Source organism: Pelophylax lessonae (assembly GCF_965119305.1).
Source record: "Pelophylax lessonae genome assembly, chromosome: 3".
NCBI classification, from domain to species: domain Eukaryota; kingdom Metazoa; phylum Chordata; class Amphibia; order Anura; family Ranidae; genus Pelophylax; species Pelophylax lessonae.
Genome location: NC_138770.1, coordinates 317,020,605 through 317,041,855, shown reverse-complemented (window position 1 = coordinate 317,041,855; position 21,251 = coordinate 317,020,605). Strand labels below are relative to the sequence as shown.

Genomic DNA, 21,251 nt, shown 5'->3' with positions numbered 1-21,251 from the left:
TCTCAGTCTTAAGCCCCGTACACACGATCAGATTATCGAACGATCTGTCGTCCATTTTTTTGTGGCATGCTAGCCTGATGTGGAAAGTGAAGAGGTTTTTTTCATACGAATTTTCCTGTACAACAGAATTCTACTTCAGAAGTGATGTCATGTGTTGGATTGTTTTGTATGTGTTCTTTCGTCTCTGAGCATGCCTAGTCTTGCTCTTAAGATTTTTCCTGTCGAAATCTGTACTAATGAGACGAAAATCGGACATTGTATTACGGACGACAAAAATTATATAGCCTGCACATCAGGATTTTGTCAGCCGAAAAGTCGTTGGCTGTCGAAAGCACCATACTAACAATCCGAAAATCGGCAGATCGGTCGTCGGACGAATTTTCCCTACAGATTTTCTTATCGTGTGTACGGGCCTTTAGAGGCACTGGGGGGACAGATGCAGCATCCACCTAGGTAAGTACGATTATAAATTAAAAAAAAAAACACCCTTTACTTCTATTTCAAAGCAAACGAGAATTGCAAAAAATATTACCTAATAAAGTGTCTGCAGAGCAAACTATATTTATTTTACTGTATATTATTTTTCTCATATTACATGAACATTGTGCATATTAATCTCATATAAGTAGGGATTCCTGGTATATTTCTCCTAAGGTTTATTTTGTCCATTACTTGTTGCAGGGCTGCTGCGGGAGGAAATTGTGGTGCTTCTGACAGCTCAGTTTGTGACATTCTTTAATCAGACCGCATTAGAGGTGAGTATGACAGATTTATAGTTCCAAGTAAGGAAACACTGTATCTAACAAATTGCTGTATTCCTCTGCAGACACTGGTCACACCACTTGCCCAGAAATATCTAGCTTTCCAGGATCTGGAGAATTCGCTGCTGTATTTCCTTTGTGGAATTGAGGTGTGTAATCTAGGGGACAGCTTTTATGATGGCATGTGATTAGTTCCATGTGGGAGGTTAGATGGTATAGGATAAAAAAAGCTGTTACAACCATGTGCCTGTAATATAATGATGTCACCTGAAGGGTAATCAGGCTGAAGGATTTACATATCACATGATATGAATGATTCAAAGCATGTGTTGAATCATGTGTTATAATAGTTTATTAGACTAGAGCAGCCTTTCTCAAATGTTTTATCCCAGAGGAACTTTTCCTGAAACTTTTCAGGTCCCTGGAAAGTCTTACTAAATCCAATATATTGGGGGTCAAATGGTAAAATACCCTTTGCATTGGTGGTTAGACAAAACATGCAATCTTTACAGTGGTGGTCCGAAAGCCACACCTAAAGGTAGCTAATAAAGATCATTGGTGTCATGCTGCTGGCTCTGTCTAGTGATGTTGGCCCTAGAACTATGCAGGCACCATCAAAAAATAAGTGAAACGGCTATAGCTCAAGGAACATCTAGCAACCTCTAGAGGAACCCTGAGGTTACCAAGAAAATAATTCAATAGCTGCCCTGAGGAAAATAAATTGGTACATTTATGCACATTGAAAGACATTCCTGAATCATCAACACAAACACGACATTAAAACTCGGTTCACACCAGATGCGGTGCAAATTTACAGCAAATTTTCTGCAGATTCCACACCACATCAAAATCGCAACCCATTTATGTGATCTGATAACGGAGTGTATGTTAACGACACAATCTGTTTGCAAAATGCAGTGCGATTTGCGGAATCGGATCACATGGGTGTAAACACCTATGAGATCCAATTCTGGTGTGGACAAAAAAAAGGTCCTTCATGAGTTTGGGGCGAATGCGGTGCCATTCAAATCCATGGCTCAAATCGCACCCCAGAGACACAGCATGTAATTCACACACGAATATACTGCAATTCCTGTGCGAATTACATGCGGTGTCCCACACCCCATGAGCGTGAACCAGGGCTTAGTGTAAATGAAAGAACATCCTTTTCCATTTTGCCTCCTCTGTCTTCTACAATATGGCAATTAAATGGTAGTAAAGATAATGCCATTTTAACATTTAAAATTATGATTTGACATTGTGGTTTATTTGAGAAGTGATGTTAAACCCGCGCTAAAATTAGGTATGTGTAATAATAATATTAAATCAATAGAAGTTACAGCTGCTGCTCACCAAGTAAAAAACTCAGAAAACATATTGAAACAAAATAACACAGAGCTTGCATAAAACCATGATAGATCAAACATATAATAAAAAGTTCATAAATGAAGTGTATATATCCTCTTCAAAATATATTAGAAAAATTGTGTCCAATAAATTATAAAAGAGTCTATCAATAAATCATTGTGCACTACAGTGTTGGATAGTTAAATAAATCAATAAAGTGCAAGAAGTGCTCCAGTGCAAAAATATAGAATCATTTGAGCTCTTTGTGCCAGGTGATTTGTACCCCTCCAGGAACCCTACTCACCAGAATGAATGGACCCTAACAAGGGTCATGAGAGCCTGTGTATGAGTAGATAATTAGTGTACCAGATCTTCTCCTTGGTGTAAATAGGGGGCTATATGGATATCCTTGTGTTATGGTGGTCCTGAATAGCTCCAATGAGATAATGCCAAAAGATACCAGAAATAGTGAAGCCGTTTTTTTAAATTGTTTAATAATATATTAGGCAAATATACATTGCCTTGCGAAAGTATTCGGTCCCCCTTGAACTTTGCAACCTTTTACCACATTTCAGGCTTCAAACATAAAGATATAAAACTGTAATTTTTTGTGAAGAAGCAACAACAAGTGGGACACAATCATGAAGTGGAATGAAATTTATTGGATATTTCAAACTTTGTTAACAAATAAAAAACTGAAAAATTGGGCATGCAAAATTATTCAGCCCCTTTACGGAACGGAGCGGCATTCCCGGACCATTCACAGCCTGTTCCCTGCTTTCAATTTTACCACGCTTGTGAGTATTATATTTGCCTAATATATTATTAAACAATTTAAAAACGGGCTTCACTATTTCTGGTATCTTTTGGCATTATCTCATTGGAGCTATTCAGGACCACCATAACACAAGGATATCCATATAGCCCCCTATTTACACCAAGGAGAAGATCTGGTACACTAATTATCTACTCATACACAGGCTCTCTTGACCCTTGTTAGGGTCCATTCGTTCTGGTGAGTAGGGTTCCTGGAGGGATACAAATCACCTGGCACAAAGAGCTCAAATGATTCTATATTTTTGCACTGGAGCACTTCTTGCACTTTATTTATTTATTGAACTATCCAACACTGTGCACAATGATTTATTGATGGACTCTTTTATAATTTATTGGACACAATTTTTCTAATATATTTTGAAGAGGATATATACACTTCATTTATGAACTTTTTATTATATGTTTGATTTATCATGGTTTTATGCAAAGGGTCTTTGGGAAAGCATTTATAGGCAAAAAAAGCATAGGAACACGTATCCTGTTGCCCTATTCTGTTTTCTGTGCTCTGATGTTGCGTTGATTTCACACTTCCTGTTGTGTCACTGTGATAGAAATGATTTCGCTCCAATGGGTACACAGAAAGGAATAAATAAACATTTAAGTAGGGAGGATTACGTATTGCTGTATGTTACCTCCGGGTACATGTTCTGTCACTGCCTGTCCTAGTAATGTTTCACTGAGACATAGAATGTGAGAGTTACCTTCAGCCAGAAGACATACATTAATAAAAACATGACAGAGGTTCTAACTCTTCCACTCTCTCTATATCTAGATTTTTTTATTTTATTTTTTTTTTTTTAGGAGCAGGGGAAAGTAGGCTGTTTTACTGTGAGCAATATACTTTGCAACAAAGACCTGTAAAAAAATGTCAAACTTGGACTGTACGCGTGTTATTTTCAACTACATTCTTGCAAGTATATAAGTATGTAAAGGCAATTCTGCACTTTTTGCTTGGGATCCCCGTCTTATTTGACCCCCCTGCCATACTGAATATGCAGATGATCAAATAGGAGGCAGAAAAAGCCCATCGAGTGATGGGTATATATATAAAAGCTTTGATCTTATGTTCTCAGCAGAAGCATTCACTGCATGTTATTCCCCTTTCCAAATTACACACTCACCTTAAAACTAGAGGTTTTAATTGCTATGTGTGCTGAGAAATTTTTTGTATTGAATGACCCTCTCCAGTATGCTTAAAGTGGAATTAAAGTTCGCCTTACTTTCTTCTTTCCAACACTGTGACATCCGCGAGCGCCCTTGCTACCACTGACATTCATGCCCAGTCATTTTCTGTTACCAATGGCTTAAGGCACCTTGATTGGCCAGCCTGGGACGACGAAAATTAATTAATTTAGGCACCAAAGAATGCTAAGATTGTACACTGAGCTGCGCATGTGCATCTCAGTCTACAGTTTTTAGAAGTTTTCTAGCAGGTGGGTAAGATACTAAGGTAAGAGACAGGGTCTCTTCTGCAATGAGCGCTTTCCTGCTAGCAAATTTTGGTTTCTATGCTAAAATTCCTTTAGGCAAAAACACCTCACAATTCTAGCCCCATATATTACCATTTCATATCCTTCCCTGTATATTATTGCTTGAAATCATGAATGTGTTAAAATACTGTGTGTGTGTATCATGTATGTATATGCCTACTGCATTTGTAATTGCTGCAGTTTGGAAATTTAAAAAAGGCAGAAGTTGTGAAAAAAATCACACACAATTTAGCTTTGATAGTCCTCTTAATTTTTTTCTTTTTATGGTAAATGGATGTGAAATGGCAGTTTGGTGGTTAGGAAACAAAATGCCAAAAAGAGAGATTATCACCCAGTGATCACTGCCAGCTAGATCTCGTTCCTTGTGACTGAAGTGCCTCATTCAAGTGTCCTTTTCGTCATTGGAACCAATTGGCATTGTACATATTGTGTTACATGGGTTTTAAAGGAACCTGTCAGGACATAAGTATGGAAACTGCCATTGATTTTGTGTCTGAAAATATCTTAGGGTGCACTTACACTGGTAGTTTTAAACCGAATTTAGGCACGGTTCACCCCCTTGGTCCAATTTGTTTGTCTGAGATGAGTGCTCCAAACCATGCCCAGGAATAGTTAAGTGTACACGGTTGACTTGTGGTCCGGTACGGTTCATTTGAGTGTTAATGCAAACCTGCCTGAGCACAACACAGCGCAAAGATCACTGAGCACAGGAGCATGGATCACTGTGTTCTGGATGGCAGAGGAAATTCTGTAAGTTTGCCTGGAAACACTTGCTTGTAGCCCTTTTGTGGGTGCACAACAGCAGGGGAGTGAGGGCAGTCAAATTTGGGCATGCTTCAGTCATGTCCAGTGTGAGTAGACCTTTAATGTTGGCCATAGATGGACAGATATATCACCCAAAGTGGGCAGGAAACAATCTGCCCATCTTCTTGCACCTTGCTCAAACACTGCGACCTGCCATGATCCCCACCCCATTCTGCGAGTTACTTTATTTCTTTCCTTTGCTCTGCCCACAGGAATATGTCCCAGTAGGGTGGAAAATCTACCTGTGCAATGAGTCTTTTCAGCTGCTGGAGGCTTTTGTTACAGTCTCTGATGACAGCAGAAACAGCATGAATGTTTTAAGTGATGCCTCAAATCAGAAGCATTGTGTGTATCAGTTGGGCTGTAAGTGATCACATACAAATTTCAAGAGGGAAGCAGTGGGGGTTATTTCCTAAAGCTGGGAAGTGAAAAATCTGGTGCACTTCACCAATCAGCTTTCAAGTTATATTGCCAAAGTGGATTGGCTATCATGCATAGCTGCACCAAATTCTGAGTGCACCGGCTTTAGTATATCTCTCCCAGTTTCTCAAGCTGGTCATATACTGAATTAATTTCAGCCAGTTCCTGGTGCTAAGTGGTGGCCCTTCTGGCTTCTTTCTGTCTGACAAAAGAGGATCGTTCAATCAACTTTTGACAAAGGAGCTTACTGGAAATTTTTCAGCTAAACAGCAGCTGCATCCAATGAGATGCAGACACTTTTTGGGTATTTTGAAAGCTGCAGGTGCTAACCGTCAGAATACAATAGGTCAGCAGGGGGATTTGTCCATCCGCACTGTTTGGTAGGCAGCCACTATTTGGCTACTCCGACAGCTGCAGGTGCTGGCTGTCAGAATTCAATACCTCAGCTGGGAAGATCTAACAGATTCTTCCATCCATGCTATAAACAGCATGGATGGAAGAATCTGTTAGATTTCTTTTGATCAGCCCGCAGGTTAAACAAAAGTGAACTAATGGTATATGGCCAGCTTAAATTTCAGGCTAAAAAAAACACAAAAATCAGCAGGGGCATAACTTACAAGTCAGTAGGATGTGTCCCTTGTGCTGATACCTCTTCTGTTATGTGAAATCCTCTTCTATCCATGCCCCCCACTTTAATAAAATTAAAGGTCTGTCATATGCTCTCATCAAGAGTGTACGACTATGCTCCCCTTTTAAGCCCAGCTCTGCCATCCATAGAAGCTGTAATACAGCTCCTATGAAGAAAACATTATCTATGAATGCAGCAGACCTTTCAATCATCCACCCATCCTCCATTGATTGTTTTTAATTTATAGAAGCTGTAGCATTTATTTATTTTATTTCAGGTACTTATATAGCAATGTCAATTTACGCAGCGCTTTACATATACATTGCACATTCACATCAGTCCCTGCCCTCAAGGAGCTTACAATCTAAGCACAGCTTCTTTAAGTGGCAGAACTGGGTGGAAAGCGTGGGCATAGTCAGGCACTCTTGATGGGAGCCTGATTGCCTCCTTAGTTCTATTAACCCCCAACACATTGGGAGATTATGATGGTGGGAAGTCATGGAAGGAGGAAAAGTTCACATAACAAAAGAGGAATCAAGACAAGGGACACATCCTAATAATTGTAAGTTATGCCCCTTATGCTGATTTTTGTGTTTTTTTATTTCAGCTGCACTTAAGCCTGGTACACACTGCAAGTTTTTTTGCAAAATAAAACCAACAGATCGCCGTACCAACACAAGTGATGTTAGTGCAGCGATTTCTCCCACTGTGCTATTGTAATTTGACAGATTACACTGATCAGCCCTCGTTTGGCTGCAAACGCTGATGGGATGCTGGTTTTCCAGCATGGTCCTTCAACAAAAGCCATTTGTTCGACCAGATTCTGTTGGACAGACTGCTATATGCACTGACTGAAAGTCAGCTGGTTCCTGCTGAAATGGCCTATTTTCGGACAGTGTGTACCCAGCGTTAGGCTAGCTAGTTAGGACAATCATGTGAGGTAATTGAAAGGTGTATCATTTAGCAAGATAAGATAAGAAGATGGCAAGCAATAGTAGCAACCATTAAATACGTGACTCTTTAAATCGCTGCGTTATCTGCTGTCCAGGATGAAATGCAGCTCAGGTCAAGGTCCAGCTCTTTAGTAAATGTCACATGACAGTTCTGATATATAGTGGGGAGGAGGGTGGGGTTTTAAGTGATGGATGAACATGTATACAAATTCCCTTCCCAGCTTTTTCAGAGCATAGTCAGTGTCAGGATGATATCAGCATATTTGTTAAGTATGACACCTGTGCTTATCATACAGAGATTCGCACTCCTATATATTGTGAGCCTTTGAGCAAATATCTTGCATAAAACAAAGAGGTTTTATGGTGAGCTTGTTTAAAGATTAACTGAGCAACCACACCTAAATACACCGAGTCTGTTTGCAACTGCCTGGACTTCCATTGGATATCCAATGACGGAGCTCCTTCAAGTTCTAGGTGGACCTATTACGTGGACAGTATTTATGTGCCTTTTGCAGATGAAGCAATGAGTTACAAAATATGAAAGCGTACAACATTTCGGAGTTTGATATAGGCAATAAGCATGGTTGTTTGCTACATTGAAAGATGTTCCTTCTAGAAGGATGATACCCATTGTGTTTGCTAAAATCACTTTACAGTATAGGTTTTAAAGCAGATACATTCAAATATATTTCACATGTTTCCCATGCACCTGCTTCATAGCCAATAAATCACCACCTAGGCATGGCTGGCATGCAGGATTTTTTTTTTTACAGAGGAAAGGCATTAAAGCAAAATCATCTTTTTTATTTTTTTTTTTATTTCTAAAGAAACCGAATCTGTGTCTGAGATTAGGCCTCTTGCACATGATACTCCTGTTTGAGCATCCACTTTTTCAGACTTCTTTTTGGTATGTTTTTGAGCGTATATATGCGTTCGTACATTTTCGTGCACATGAGCTTAATCTTATTCTCTCGTTTTTTGTTCTGCACAGTATGTAAATGGGAATTTGCGCACGAGCCGTAAATTACTGACCAAAACAGATTTTTTAAGTTTTTTTATTTAACTGAAGAATACACGCTGCTTGTTTACGCATCTCTGTGTATAGACACAATACAATTAATGGCTGTATTTTAGCTCAGCAAAAAAAAAATTGTACTGATCTTTTTCAAGCTGCAGTGTGCAAGAGGGCTAAAATGTTCTAGTATTTTAAGTTACTGGACAATCTCCATGGAAAAACTTCAGGGTCTTGGAGGAAGAATTGGCAGCAATGGGCATTGGAGTGTGGATATAAGTAGTGAGGTGGCCACCCCACAACACTGATATACTGTAATCCTTGAGGCCTTTCTTGTTGTTTTTATAACTGAGATCTTCAGTAAAAATTGCCTGCAGTACAAACAAGCGACTACTTGAACCAGACCCCCCCCTTTACTGTCTAACCTCTTCTTTTTATAGGTGTGGAACAGGGGAAGGAACTAAAGAGATGTTAGAAAGCTAGAGGCAGGACGTTGAGCAGTTTTAAAGGGGGAAGTGTAAAGCAAAGAAGGGGAAGTGTAATGGTGGTGGCGGTGGGGGGGGACTTGAAGGGATTGGAGGCTTGTAGATTTGGTGTTTTTGGTCAAGTCGAAGTGTCAGGGCAGTTGCCCCTCTTGAGGGTATGAACAAGAGGCAACATTCAGAGGTGTACCGCCAGATCTGTACATTAAACAACATTTGGACACTTGTTCAACCCTTCAAAGGGACAACCTTCCTGGGAGGGGAGATGTGGCATTCCTACAGGAGACACATGTTACACATGCCTCAGGGTTTATATTGTCATATTTTTCTTTCCCCACATGGTTTTATGGGGGACTCGGCATTGAGTCACTCACGGAGAGTGGCTATTGGATTTGATAGCACTGCGTTTGTACTAAGGGAGCAGCTGGCAGACCCGGAGGGGAGGTTTCTGTTTAAGGGAGATTATCCAATACAGAATATACTTTTGCAAATATCTGCTCCCCCAATAGAGAGCTAAATAAGTTCTTGAGGAAAAACTTGAAAAAACTGATGACATTTAAAGCGGAGTTCCACCCTCAAAATCAACTTTTCACCATCTTCATGTACCTGAAGAAGAATTGGATAATTAAAATTTTTTTTCCTGCTTGCATTGACTCCTGGGAGATGAGCGTCATCGCTCCCTGGAGTCAATGCGCCTGCATCGGCCCTGCTCGTCTCTTCCAGTGCAGGTGCGTCAATCCCTGCTGAACAGCTTCTGGGCATGCCCAGAAGCTGTGCAGGGATGACGCGCCTGCACTGGAAGTGACGAGCGGGGCCTGTGCAGGGCATTCTGAGACTCCGACATCACCGAAGAGGACACTGAAGAGGACGCTCTGGCTTCAGCTGCCCACACCTGAGATGGTTACGCTGGACAAGACATTTTCAAAGTAAGTATTTCTTCTAAAAGATAAGTGAAACAGGGGACAGTTCAGAGGCTATCGTTGCTTAAATGCACTAGCCCTGACTGCCCGGGGGTATTTTTATCTAAAAAAAAATTTCAGGGTGGAACCCTGCTTTAAAAAGGGTCTGCTTATTATAGCAGGAGACCTTAATATGTGCCTGGATCCTCGGGTGGACTCCTCTTTGGGCTCTTCTCATCTTCCCCCACAAAGCCAGAAGGAAATAAGGAGACAATTAGCAGAGTACTAGTTTGTGGATGCCTGGATGATTAGACATCAAGAGGCCAGGGATTACACATACCACTCTTTAGTCCATGGGTACTACTCAAGGATTGACTACATTTTAATAGAACACTACTTGTTGACCATTCTCAAAGATGCGGCTATTAAGACCATCATACTTTCTGATCATGCCCCAGTGGTGGTTCAGTTAGAGGTGATGCCAGCAGCACCTAGAAAGAAGGCTTGGAAACTGAATGACTCTCATTCAGGACGCCAAAGTAGTTGAGAACATTGAACATGAGCTGGAGAGTTTCTTCATTATAAACGATACCTCAGGCTTTCATAAGAGGGATATTTATAGGCATAGGATCACAAAAAAAGAAAACAAAAAGGAGAAGGCTGTCTCATGCAGCCCCAGACCATGACATTCCCATCACCATGCTTGACTGCAAAACACACTTGTCTTTGTACTCCTCACCTGGTACAAGCTGTACACTCACTACTTTACAACTTGTAGCAAAGTGTCATTTCTTCAGTGTTGTCACATGAAAAGATATTATAAAATATTTACAAAAATGTGAGGGGTGTACTCACTTTTGTGGGATACTGTATATGGGCACGTAAACGACCCAGGATCTCTTATGCTGTAATGGTAAAGGAAAAAATAGCAGGAGGGTTGGCAGCCCCCCCAATTTAAAAAGTACTCAGGCAATCGCTATAGTACAAATGGCAGGTTGGATGCACAACAAGGAAGTTAAGAGTTGGGTGGAGATTGAACAGGCACAAAGTGGGGTGGATTTGGGTAAGATGCTATGGGTTCCACGGGTATACCAAAAATTGCCTAATAGCGCAAACCCACTGACTAGGAACACTTTTAGGATATAGGATAGTCTTTTGTAGACAATACCATTGGGAGTATAATGCACCTTTAATTTCACTAATAGACACAAATTATTTTAAACCAGGAAAAGAAAATTATTTATATTTTGTTAGATGGGCAAAAAAAAGAGGTGAATTATGGAGGGATTATGGAGGGAAATAGAAAGTGCACATTTTTTTAAATAACACAAAAATGGGGGAGTATGCCACTAGATGGATGGAGATATACACAATTGCAACATTTTGTGCACTCACTACCACAACTGCTTAAGGGGAAGGATAATATGAGGCCAATAGAGAAACACTTCGGCTCCCCTTCATGTATAAAGCAAAGTATATCTAAAATGTATAAGATACTGATAAATGAAGCAGAACCTGCATACCCGCCATATTTGGGGAAATGGGAGCAGGAATTAGGTCCCCATCCTGATGAGGAAAGGAGGAGGAAAGTATTGAGGCTTGCCTGCTTCTCATCAGTTGATGCAGGGACAACAGAGATCTGCTATAAGCTTCTTTCCAGGTAGTATGTTATCCCGCAGAGGGCACGAAGGTTCGGGGGCGGATGCATCCCCAAACTGTTGGAGGAGATGCGATGCCCCTGGGACCTTTTCGCATTTGTGGTGGGAATGTACAAAGATACAATTATATTGGGAGGGGATTATTAAGGGAATCTGCCAGATTACAGGAGAACATCTTCAGGGAGATCCATAGAGCTGTTTGTTTCGTAGTACGGAGAAAAAAGGCGACTGAATATAAGAACACGCTGATGCCGCATCAATTAAATGCAGCCAAAAGTTTGATACCAAGACTCTGGCGAACACCAGATGCCCCGAGTATGAGCGAATGGGTTGCAAAAGTGGAATGGGTGAGAGCTATAGAGCAAACAATGTTCACAGTAGAACATTCCCTCAGGAAATACTCTGATATCTGGAGAAAATGGCTAAGGTTTCAAAACTCTCCGGGATACATGAGTATGCTTGGTGTTTGAGGTCATGAATGACTGATGTAGCCTAAGGGATAGGATAACCCTGGATGAGGTGGGGCCGGGGCGGGACCATTAAACTTGTTTCGAAAGAGTGGGTGAACCTGGGGAGGGGGAGTGGGGTGTTTTTTTTTTTTTTTTCTCCTCTGGAATGAAATTATTACTTTAATAATAAGTTAATATAAAAAAAAAAAAAAAAACGAGACTACACTGGTACCTGGAAACAGCTGCCTAAATAGGGACAGCATTTAAAAAGTAAATACTATTCAAGAGCACCCTTTAGACAAAGGTTCTTCTTTTGCCTACAGCTATTCTTTAATCACAAGGTTCACTTTTATTGTGTATTGTTTGTTTAATGTATAAAAAATGTATAATGTGTATTTATAATGTTTTGTTAGCGACTATCAACTGAACAAAATGTTTACTGGTCGTTGTTCTTGACAAAAGCATGCATCTGTGTTGCATGCAGGAATGGCAGGAGAGGGCAGGCCTATCTTTACATGTTACATTGCATATGATTTATTTATTTTTTACATTTTTGGACAGACCGGGAAATGAGTGAGAACCTCTGTCAGGCTTTTATTACTGGTTCAGGAAATTATTGTAAACCACATTCCCAAATGCCAACAGCAGTAAGAATTTGAGATTCCAGTTCTGTCTAAAACAAAATGTTGGCTTGAGTTGGGACTTAAAGTGTATGTATAGCCAGTTGTATTTATAGCTTTGGATAGGGGAGATAAGGAATAGAACCCCTTTTAGGATTTTATTGCCGACTGCCTCTCTGCAGAGATTCACTCTCTTTATGCACTCTGAAAGACTGAAAGTGTTGGGAACTCTACATTTTTTACAGCTGTATCCAGAACAGGAAGTGAGAGGAAACCTTCCCATTGGGAGCACCTGTTTGGGTGAACGCTGTCTAAGAGAGGAATTGATCTCAGTTTGGAGAGATTTCATTTCACTTGCTGTTGCATCTCTTGGACAGAAAACAAAGATAATTTTCCCCAACAGGGCAATGAACAGAACAGTAACCCTTACTTACCTACTCTATCTAAAACTAAAAAAAAAAAGTTTGGCTATACTGTACATACACAAATTGTCAGTTTAGTGATGTATGGTTCCAGCCCATGAATCCTTATACTTGATGACCGCTATCTGTTCTGTACATGTTTATTATTAACAATGGTATCTCTGCAGATGTTGATCGGTTTCCTTGTTGTACGCACCCTCAGCCGTTGCTGTACCGATCGTCTCCTCCTGGCTTTTGGGCTCTTCATCTGTAACATCTCCTGCATTTGGTGCCTCATATTCTTGGCAGAACCCAAAGGTTAACAGGTCTCATTTTTCTTTTTGTGTGTGCTCACTCATTACACAGTACTTAAAGTGTTACTAAACCCGCAACAGTAAAATCAGTCTATATATGCAATAAACCATGCTTGTTTAATGCAATGTGGAACCTAAAGGGTTAATCCTGTGCATTGTGTAAAAAGGCTGTTTGATCCTGTCTTGTCTGATCCTCCCCTTCCGCCACAGTCCCCAATCCATCTCCTAATAGTACAGAGCCTTGGAGGTACTCTGCACATGCTCAGTTTGATGTGTATTGCTAGAGAGTTTTTTTTTTTTTTTTGGGGGGGGGTACATGTGATCAGTACAGGGCCAATCAGCACTGTCCAGACAGAGGGTCAGGGGTTATGCAGCCTCATAGGACAGTCAGAGGAGCATGAAAACGCCTCATACAAGCTTTAACCAGTGCTTGGCTGGACACTGATCGAAGTCACAAGGCTGCTATATACTGCTGATGAGAAAGGGTATTTAGCAGTTTATGTTTACTAAAATAATTGCATTTCCATGTTCTGTGTACTGTGGGAGACTAGATATAGTAAATTCAGGGTCCTGGGTTTAGCAATACTTTAAATATTTGTTAAAAAAATGATTGTAAATTTCATGTGTACTCTTCTATGATTGGGTATAAATGTGCTTTTACTTAATACCCCTTCTAAGATTTCATTCCCCTGAACACATGGATGCAAATCTATGCTTTGCTAACAGTGGGTCTCACACAGCAGGACAGACAGTCATGCTCAAACATCTGTTTTGCAATCCCAGCAACAAATGAATGCCAGACTCTCTGTTTTATGCACCATGCACATACCTATCTGTTCACTTGAGTGGCCTCCAGGTCACCCCTGACATTGCTCTTCCAGTAAGGGTTCTGTGCGTACCAGCCAATCCCTGCCTATGCAGGGAGCAACAGGCCTAGTCAATTTTTTTTAGGTCCGTTTTACACTGATCACACTTGCATTTTTTATCTAAAAAATGCATTTACAGTTTCTCTCAAAGTAAATGACATGAGGAAAACATTACTAAGATCTCTAGTTAAATGGCTGACATACTGACCATTGCTTGAATAATTTGTCACTGACCTAGACCAAGTAGCTAGATAACTACATCTGATTTTTCTGTGACTTTCCTGATCTCCATACTTGTTCCAGGTCATTGGCTTAGAGCCCAGGGGTCACCAAACTGTGGCCCTCCAGTTGTTCAGGAACTACAATTCCCAAAATGCCTAGTCATGTCTGTGAATGTCAGAGTTTTACATTGCTTTAGGGGACGTGTAGTTCCGCAACAGCTGGAGGGCCGTAGTTTAAAGATCCCTGGCTTAGACAGTATGGAATCCAGTGGATCAGCATGACAGCCAGAGAACAGGCATTTTCAGGTTGGGGAGGTCAGTGATGGCAGCCCTTATATTCATTTAGATGGCAGCCCTTATATTCATTTATATGACAAGTTTATTTATTTGACAAAAATATAACTATTGGAGTTTGAATATTAAACATAATATTTAATTTCTTCTCATTAAAATTTTTCACATTTTCAGAATTGTCGTCTTTGCTGCTGCTAGTCAATCTTTGCAATCTATTAATCCAAGTTTTGCTTTAAAGGAATCCTGTACTGGGAGAGATACATAGACTGACCTCCATGTGGAAATACTGGTTGCTTAGCTATCCTTGGCTTCAAGACTTTGTAAGTCACTGACCTAGAATAAGTATGCAGCCAGTGAAGCTACCAGAAAGCCAGAACCCTTGACCTGCGTACTGTACTTGTTGCTAGTCAATGACTCAAAGTATTGAACCTACCAGATCAGCATTAATAACAATCAGCAAGCAGTAGGAGAGAGTGTAGGTCTCTCCCAGTACAAGTCCTAGCACATAATATTACTTGTATCATAATATTCATATCTCATGCAGGGAGTTATGGATTTCTGCTGGCAGAGTTCATCATTGGGGTTTTCCTACAAGTTCTTGGGCTGCCCTTTGTATCAGTATCCCAGGTGTCTCTGTTCTCCAAAATGACAGCGGAGAATACCCAAGGTGAGTAACTTTTAATCGCCATCCCAAAAAGGTAATAACCAGCCAATGGTTAAATATTGATTCATGTCAATTGTAAGTATACAGAGCAGACTTAGCCTAGAAGCAATGAAACCGACTGGACTTTCCCTCGATGCTTATCTTGTATACATAATATGCACCTTATTCGTGTATTTATGCCTTCCAGCATGTTACTGCTCAGATAGCGTTTATCCCTGTCAGACACACACAGTCTGTGAAATTCTTTAGGAATGTCATAGATATTCATTAAAATTCTTAAGACAAATGGTGCAACTTGCAGCACATTAATGTATGTGCCATTGAGGTGTATATTAATCTGTCGCAGAATTGTCTCAAAGACGCAAACCTAAACTAGGTAATGGCAAAAAAAGAAGGCTACATGGCTGTCCCTATATATAACCCCTCCTACTCCAAGCTAGCCTCAGTTTTTTGCTAGGATCCTTAGGTGATGGATGATGATGATATTCCAACACGATTCAAATGGTGCATCATAAGCACTGCAAGTTTTCATGCAATCTCAGAATTGGAGGACTCCTCGGTAGAGCCTTGGGGGACGTACCCTGACCCTTCGTGGTTAAAGATGCTTGGCAGTGCTGTAATGTTGCTTTGCACTGGCTATTGCTGTGGGCACTCCCCTTGACATGTTGCACAATGTGTGGAATTAGCTTCAGGGTGATTTACAGGTCCAAAGCCTGGTTCATAGCCCTGTACCTGAAGACGTCAATGGGGGTATGCCAGTAGTGGATGGCTAAGCCAGAATAGGGTAATTTCCTGATTCATCCTGCTACTGATTAAGTGAGTACGGGGCAGGGCCCCTTAAACATTCACCCCAGGGTACCCTTGTCAAGATTTCCTCTTTGGGATGCATGAGCATCTGCTGTCCACCCTTGCTGGTGGGAAGTAGGATGGCTAGGGTTAAATATAAAATTTGGTGATATTTTGGCTCTCTTGGCGCACCAAGCTTGGCGCTACTGCACTCGTGCACTTCCCCCAAGTGATATCTGTTGTACCTGCGCAGCCTGAGCACCTTCTGTGCCTTCTTCTCCTTATTTTCAAGGGAATTACTGTATACCCTTCCTCTGTACACACAGGCCTGCACACTCTGCCTCTTCATCTTTGCAGACAGGACCCTGGACCAGTAACACCTCTGGTTCTTTCTCTGATGGCACATTACTAGTGGTTACTGTGGCCTACAAGTGCTTGTCACCGAGTCAACTTTTCCTCGTACCTATTGCTATGAAGGTTGTGAGAACCCTACTGAGGACAATTTCACAGACGTAGCAGATCACAAACGCAGGGGGGGCAGATAGGCTTGCTGGCTCAGGTTCAGCTTTTAGCTCCTTTGGGGGTGGTACATCTGTAAAGGAACCTAGTTACCTTTCCTCTGATTGTTCCCTCCACTCTTGACTCCCTGCCTTTTTTCTGGCCCATCAACCACACAAGCTTCCTCTTTTCTTTTTAGAGAGGAATTTTCTGTCACAATGTTAGATTTCATGTAAAGAATTTCTGGCCTGTTCTGCCAGGGGAACGCTTTCAAGCATTCTAGTCCAAACGTTTTACAGATCCCCATATCAAATAGAGGGGTCTGACCCATTTTGGATCTAAAAACTTTCAAATAGTTTCTACAGGTTCAAATGTTTTGTGTGGAAAATGTCAGGTCAATCATTGCCTCTATCTTTCAGGGGATTATCTGTCCTCTATAGACATCTGGGCTTTTTATCTGCACATTCCCACCCGCATGCCTCCGCAACGATAATCTGTGTTTTGCAGTGGGTTGATCAGCATTACAAGTTTGCCCCCCTCTAGTTGGTCTGTCCACGGCTCCTCAGCCTTCACCATGGTGCTGCCCCAGGTGAGGCTGCAATCTATCTAATGAGATATCGATAGTGGGTGCTTGCCCTGGTTTGCCACCGTTACATTATAGTAAAAGAGAAACGGCCGAACGCTACTAAATGCAGATACCCGTGCTTTGTTCCCTATGGTTCAGGAACAACAAAAGTGACACCGGATCTGTAACGTTAAGGCATTTCACACATATAACAGTGCTTATTCATAATGAACAAGAGATCGGAAGTGTGACCCTTAAATAACCACCACACACCTGACCGGTGATTAACCGGGGCCACACTGCCAGCCTCCTCATTACAGATGATGCATATTAGACAAAATTAAGCATTAAGCGGTACAATTCATTCTTGCATTAGAGACTTGGGAGAACTTGTTGACTCTTCAAAGCTAAAATTTACATCCAGTTTCACTCCAGACCATTGCAGCTTAACATTCTAGCCATGTGGGACAAACAGACTTGGTGCTTGAACTGCCTCTTTTGTCTGAACCCCATGGCCAAGCATTTCTTAAGGTAGCGGATTTCTAACCTGGTGCAGGAGTTAGGGAAGCCTTTGCCACTAGTCATAGAAGGTTCTCACAATGGGTGCCAGTATGTCCGCTGCTCATATCCCAGGTGTGGAAAATTTGGTAGGAGGACATTCTCAGTTGTCAGCGCCTAGATTTGGGGGAAGGACTCTTCATCATGAAGTCTTTGAAAACCTTTGCCACAGGTGGGGGACACCAGGTGTGGACTTGCTGAAGACCAGATTCAACAACAAAATGGCCAGATTTGTCACCAGGTTCAGGGACTCTCAGGCCTTTGCAGTGTATGCTCTGGTGATCCCATGAGATCAGTTCAACCTGATCTAAGCCTTTCTGTCCCTCCAGATTTGCCCTCACCTACTTTACAGGATCAAGAAGGGGGGCATTCTTGTGATCCTCATCGCACCAAATTGGCCCAAGAGTACTTGATACTCTGATGTATTTAGGCTCTTGGAAGATGCTTTTTGGAACCTTTTGGATTATCCAGACCTCCTGTTCAGTTATTTAGAGGGATGTCCCTGCAGCCTTCTTTGTATGACTGTTTCCAATCACTTGAAGGTAGCTCCATATAACCCAGTCATAATGTATGACTGTCATAATAATGACTGTATACATGTCATAATGTATGCTGTACTGTACTCCAAGAATCAGATTTTACTGGTACGTCAAATATCCCATAATCCTAACTGCAAAGCTTTTGTACATGCCACCTGGGGGTACCCCTGTAACCCTACCCACTCAGTGAGATCTCAATTTTTGCTAGTGTCATTAGATGATTAACTTCTCCCTTATGAAGAAGTTTCCATGCTTAACTAGTTATTTACTTCAAGTTCTCTAAGCAACTCTCTACAAGCTTTGTACTTTTCAAAAGGTTTTATCGTCATTCTCCATATACCTGTTATGCCTTACTAGAGTTCCTTCAAAAGGATGGGCGACCTCATTGACCAATAGAAAAATGGGATGGTGAGGCTGAGTGCCAACTCTTCAGATGGAGTTTCAGTTTATAGCACAGAGCTCCCTGAATTTGGGGGCTCTCAAGGCATAGCAATAAGCAGAAGTTCTGTGCATGCTTCTGGAGATTGCTGCTACCATGTGGTAATGGTGATTAGCAACTCTTAAACCATTAAATTTTCTCTTTGCTGATGGCTAACACAATACAGCTTTTTTTATCTTGTATAAAACAGATAAAATGTATATGAATACTAAAAAAGTTTATATCGATTGAATTTTATTTCGTACTTTGCAGGGTTTAACCATGGGATTCGTCGTTCAGTTGGAGGTGTAGCCACAATTCTGGGGCCACTGTGGGCAGCAGGCTTAACAGAAAATCTATACATAATGCTGGGGGTCATGATGGGTCTGCTGCTTCTGATCACAGTAAGACATAGTATTTTCTTTGCCCACTTGCCCCATACATAGATTTTTTTTCACACATTTTGCTTCTTCTTTGCTTGGTATTCATAACTTACTGTATGGATTTTACTTCGAGAAACTGTCAGGAAAGTTTATCAACAATGCATTTTTTTGAGAGATTTTACTTGATTAGGTTTCATTTGCACAGGAGTAATTTATTTTCTTCAGCATGTAGTTCTGGCTTAGTTTCTGTGTGTCTTCTAGGTAAATGTGTGGGCTTAGATATGCATCAACACAGCAAAAAAGGAATGTTTTAGACATTACTTGTTTGTAAAGGCCACTGTATTGGAATTCTTGACTTCCTGCCTGTCGCATGATGACCAAATTTGCTTATGTGTAAAGTCATCACGAAGCCTTTTTTTTTTTGGAAACTGCAAATTTCAGACCTTTTTATAATGACCAAATAAATTATGTGTCCAGATATAGCCAAATAGGCATTCACTATCAAATCTGTTAGGCTTCATTCAGACATGCATTTGAATGGGCAGCCATAATGTACCAGAAAAACGCACCTGCTTCATTTTTGCCAATGCAGCAGCAGTAGTGTGTTATTGTGCATTGCGGTGGCCTGCAATGTCGCTTTTGGTGCAGTGGGGCTCCATTCAAAATGAATATATACTGAGCTGTCCTTTAATGCATGTTGGAGTGTACAGTGAGTCCTGAATAAACAACCGTTGTTCCAGATCAGAGTCCTGTGTCTCTCACAACACGGAGAGTATAACAAATAGCATCACAACCAAGTAATGCAGGCTTGGTCTGCTACCATGTTGCAGTAATGCACAGGTTTTACCATGCATTACCATAATACATATTTGTGAATCTGGCCCTAAAATAATCATATCCTGAGAGAAATGCCGAGGCTGCCATTAATAACTACTTATTCTTAAAGTGATTAATTGGCTGGATGTCATGCTCAACCCCTGGTTTTATTACTTTGAGTCACTAACCTAGTATTTAGATAAGAACTTTTCTGTTATGTTCTGGACCAGTGACTCAGCAAGTATTGAAGCCAGAGGGTCAGAATAATAGGCAGCTTAATAACAATATTTTTAGATGGAGGCCAATGATAGCCACTTTACGTAAGAGTGCAGTTAACACGGTTTCATTTGGTAGAGCTTGGTTTTTGTTATGTAAAAATGCTTGAAATTTGTAATATATAAAAAAGTTTCTAAAATAAAAAAATGTAAATATATGTGTTACATATGCTATATATATATATATATATATATATATATATACATATATATATATATAGATACTGGGTATTCTTTGTTAAAATTCCAAAATATTCTGTTGTACTACGTTATCCAGATATACCATTGGATGCTTTTACACCATTATTATTGTCTATTTCCAGATATTGTTCAGCTTGTCATACAAGTACCTTGTGGAGCCTGCCCCATCGGTGACTGAAACTTCATGAACAATTATGAAACTTTCTATAATCAGAGCTGCTCTGAGGTTTCTTTTTTTATCCATTTATCATGGATAACTAGTTGTTTAAAGCAAGCATTGTAGTGACTGAAGGCTTTTAACTACTGAAAGCCATCTGCTTGCCTTACCTTCATGAAATTTGAACGCTATGATTCCATTAATTCTCTATGATCATCAACAAGATACTGCAATGGGAATATTTGTAGTATGTTTTTCAGAAGCCAGTATGACAATGTAAAATGCATGTGACTGATAGCTACTGTTTGCAGTTGGGAGGTGAATTTCCATATGTGGAAGCAAGCTTTCTCCGTGAAGTAGCTGCACAGTGACAAGAAAATGGTGTACACCTCTGACTGACTTGAAGTCCATGTACTCCTTTAACTGACTTGAAGAGAATGTAGTCCACTCATTAGAGATGCCAGTTTTACATGCCCACATATCCCTTTTTTAAGTGTAAAATACTGATGGTGGTTACTGACCAAAGAAACAAGCAAATAATTACTTATGCCTTGTGTTTTACAACAAATGCTATTTGGTACTCTTTTTCTTGCACTGTGACTGTGGATACTGGCAACAAAAAAAAAACTCCTCTAGAAAAAATATATTCTGACAACACATTTTCAAACCATTTTGCAACTTTCATAAATGTTTACATCCTTGTTTTAATGGGAAACATATCACCTAGGGGTACTAGCAACACTTTGAACTTAAGATCCTCAAGCCATTCTTGAATTAATCAGACCAGGCAACCTTCTTCTATTGCCCGTGGTCCAGTTCTGATGCTCACATTCCCATAAACAGCATGGGGACCCTGACCAGTCTGTGGCTATGCAGCCCCATATGCAATAAACTGTGATGCACTGTGTTTTCTGACATATTTCTATCGGAACCAG

The 21,251-nt window shown here is 40.6% G+C and overlaps 1 protein-coding gene across 1 annotated transcript in view; it reads left to right on the top strand.

Annotated features, from left to right (window-relative positions):
- LOC309549552 (major facilitator superfamily domain-containing protein 8-like) overlaps positions 1–20,852 on the top strand; it is an 83,728-nt gene extending 62,876 nt beyond the window's left edge. Inside the window, exons 8-13 of the mRNA XM_082249909.1 lie at positions 682–755; positions 827–910; positions 12,950–13,079; positions 15,001–15,123; positions 18,758–18,888; positions 20,282–20,852. Of these exons, the coding sequence (XP_082106035.1) occupies positions 682–755; positions 827–910; positions 12,950–13,079; positions 15,001–15,123; positions 18,758–18,888; positions 20,282–20,347 (608 nt within the window). The 3' untranslated portion in view covers positions 20,348–20,852. The remainder of the gene's footprint in view (positions 1–681; positions 756–826; positions 911–12,949; positions 13,080–15,000; positions 15,124–18,757; positions 18,889–20,281) is intronic.
- The last annotated feature ends 399 nt before the right edge of the window (positions 20,853–21,251 follow it).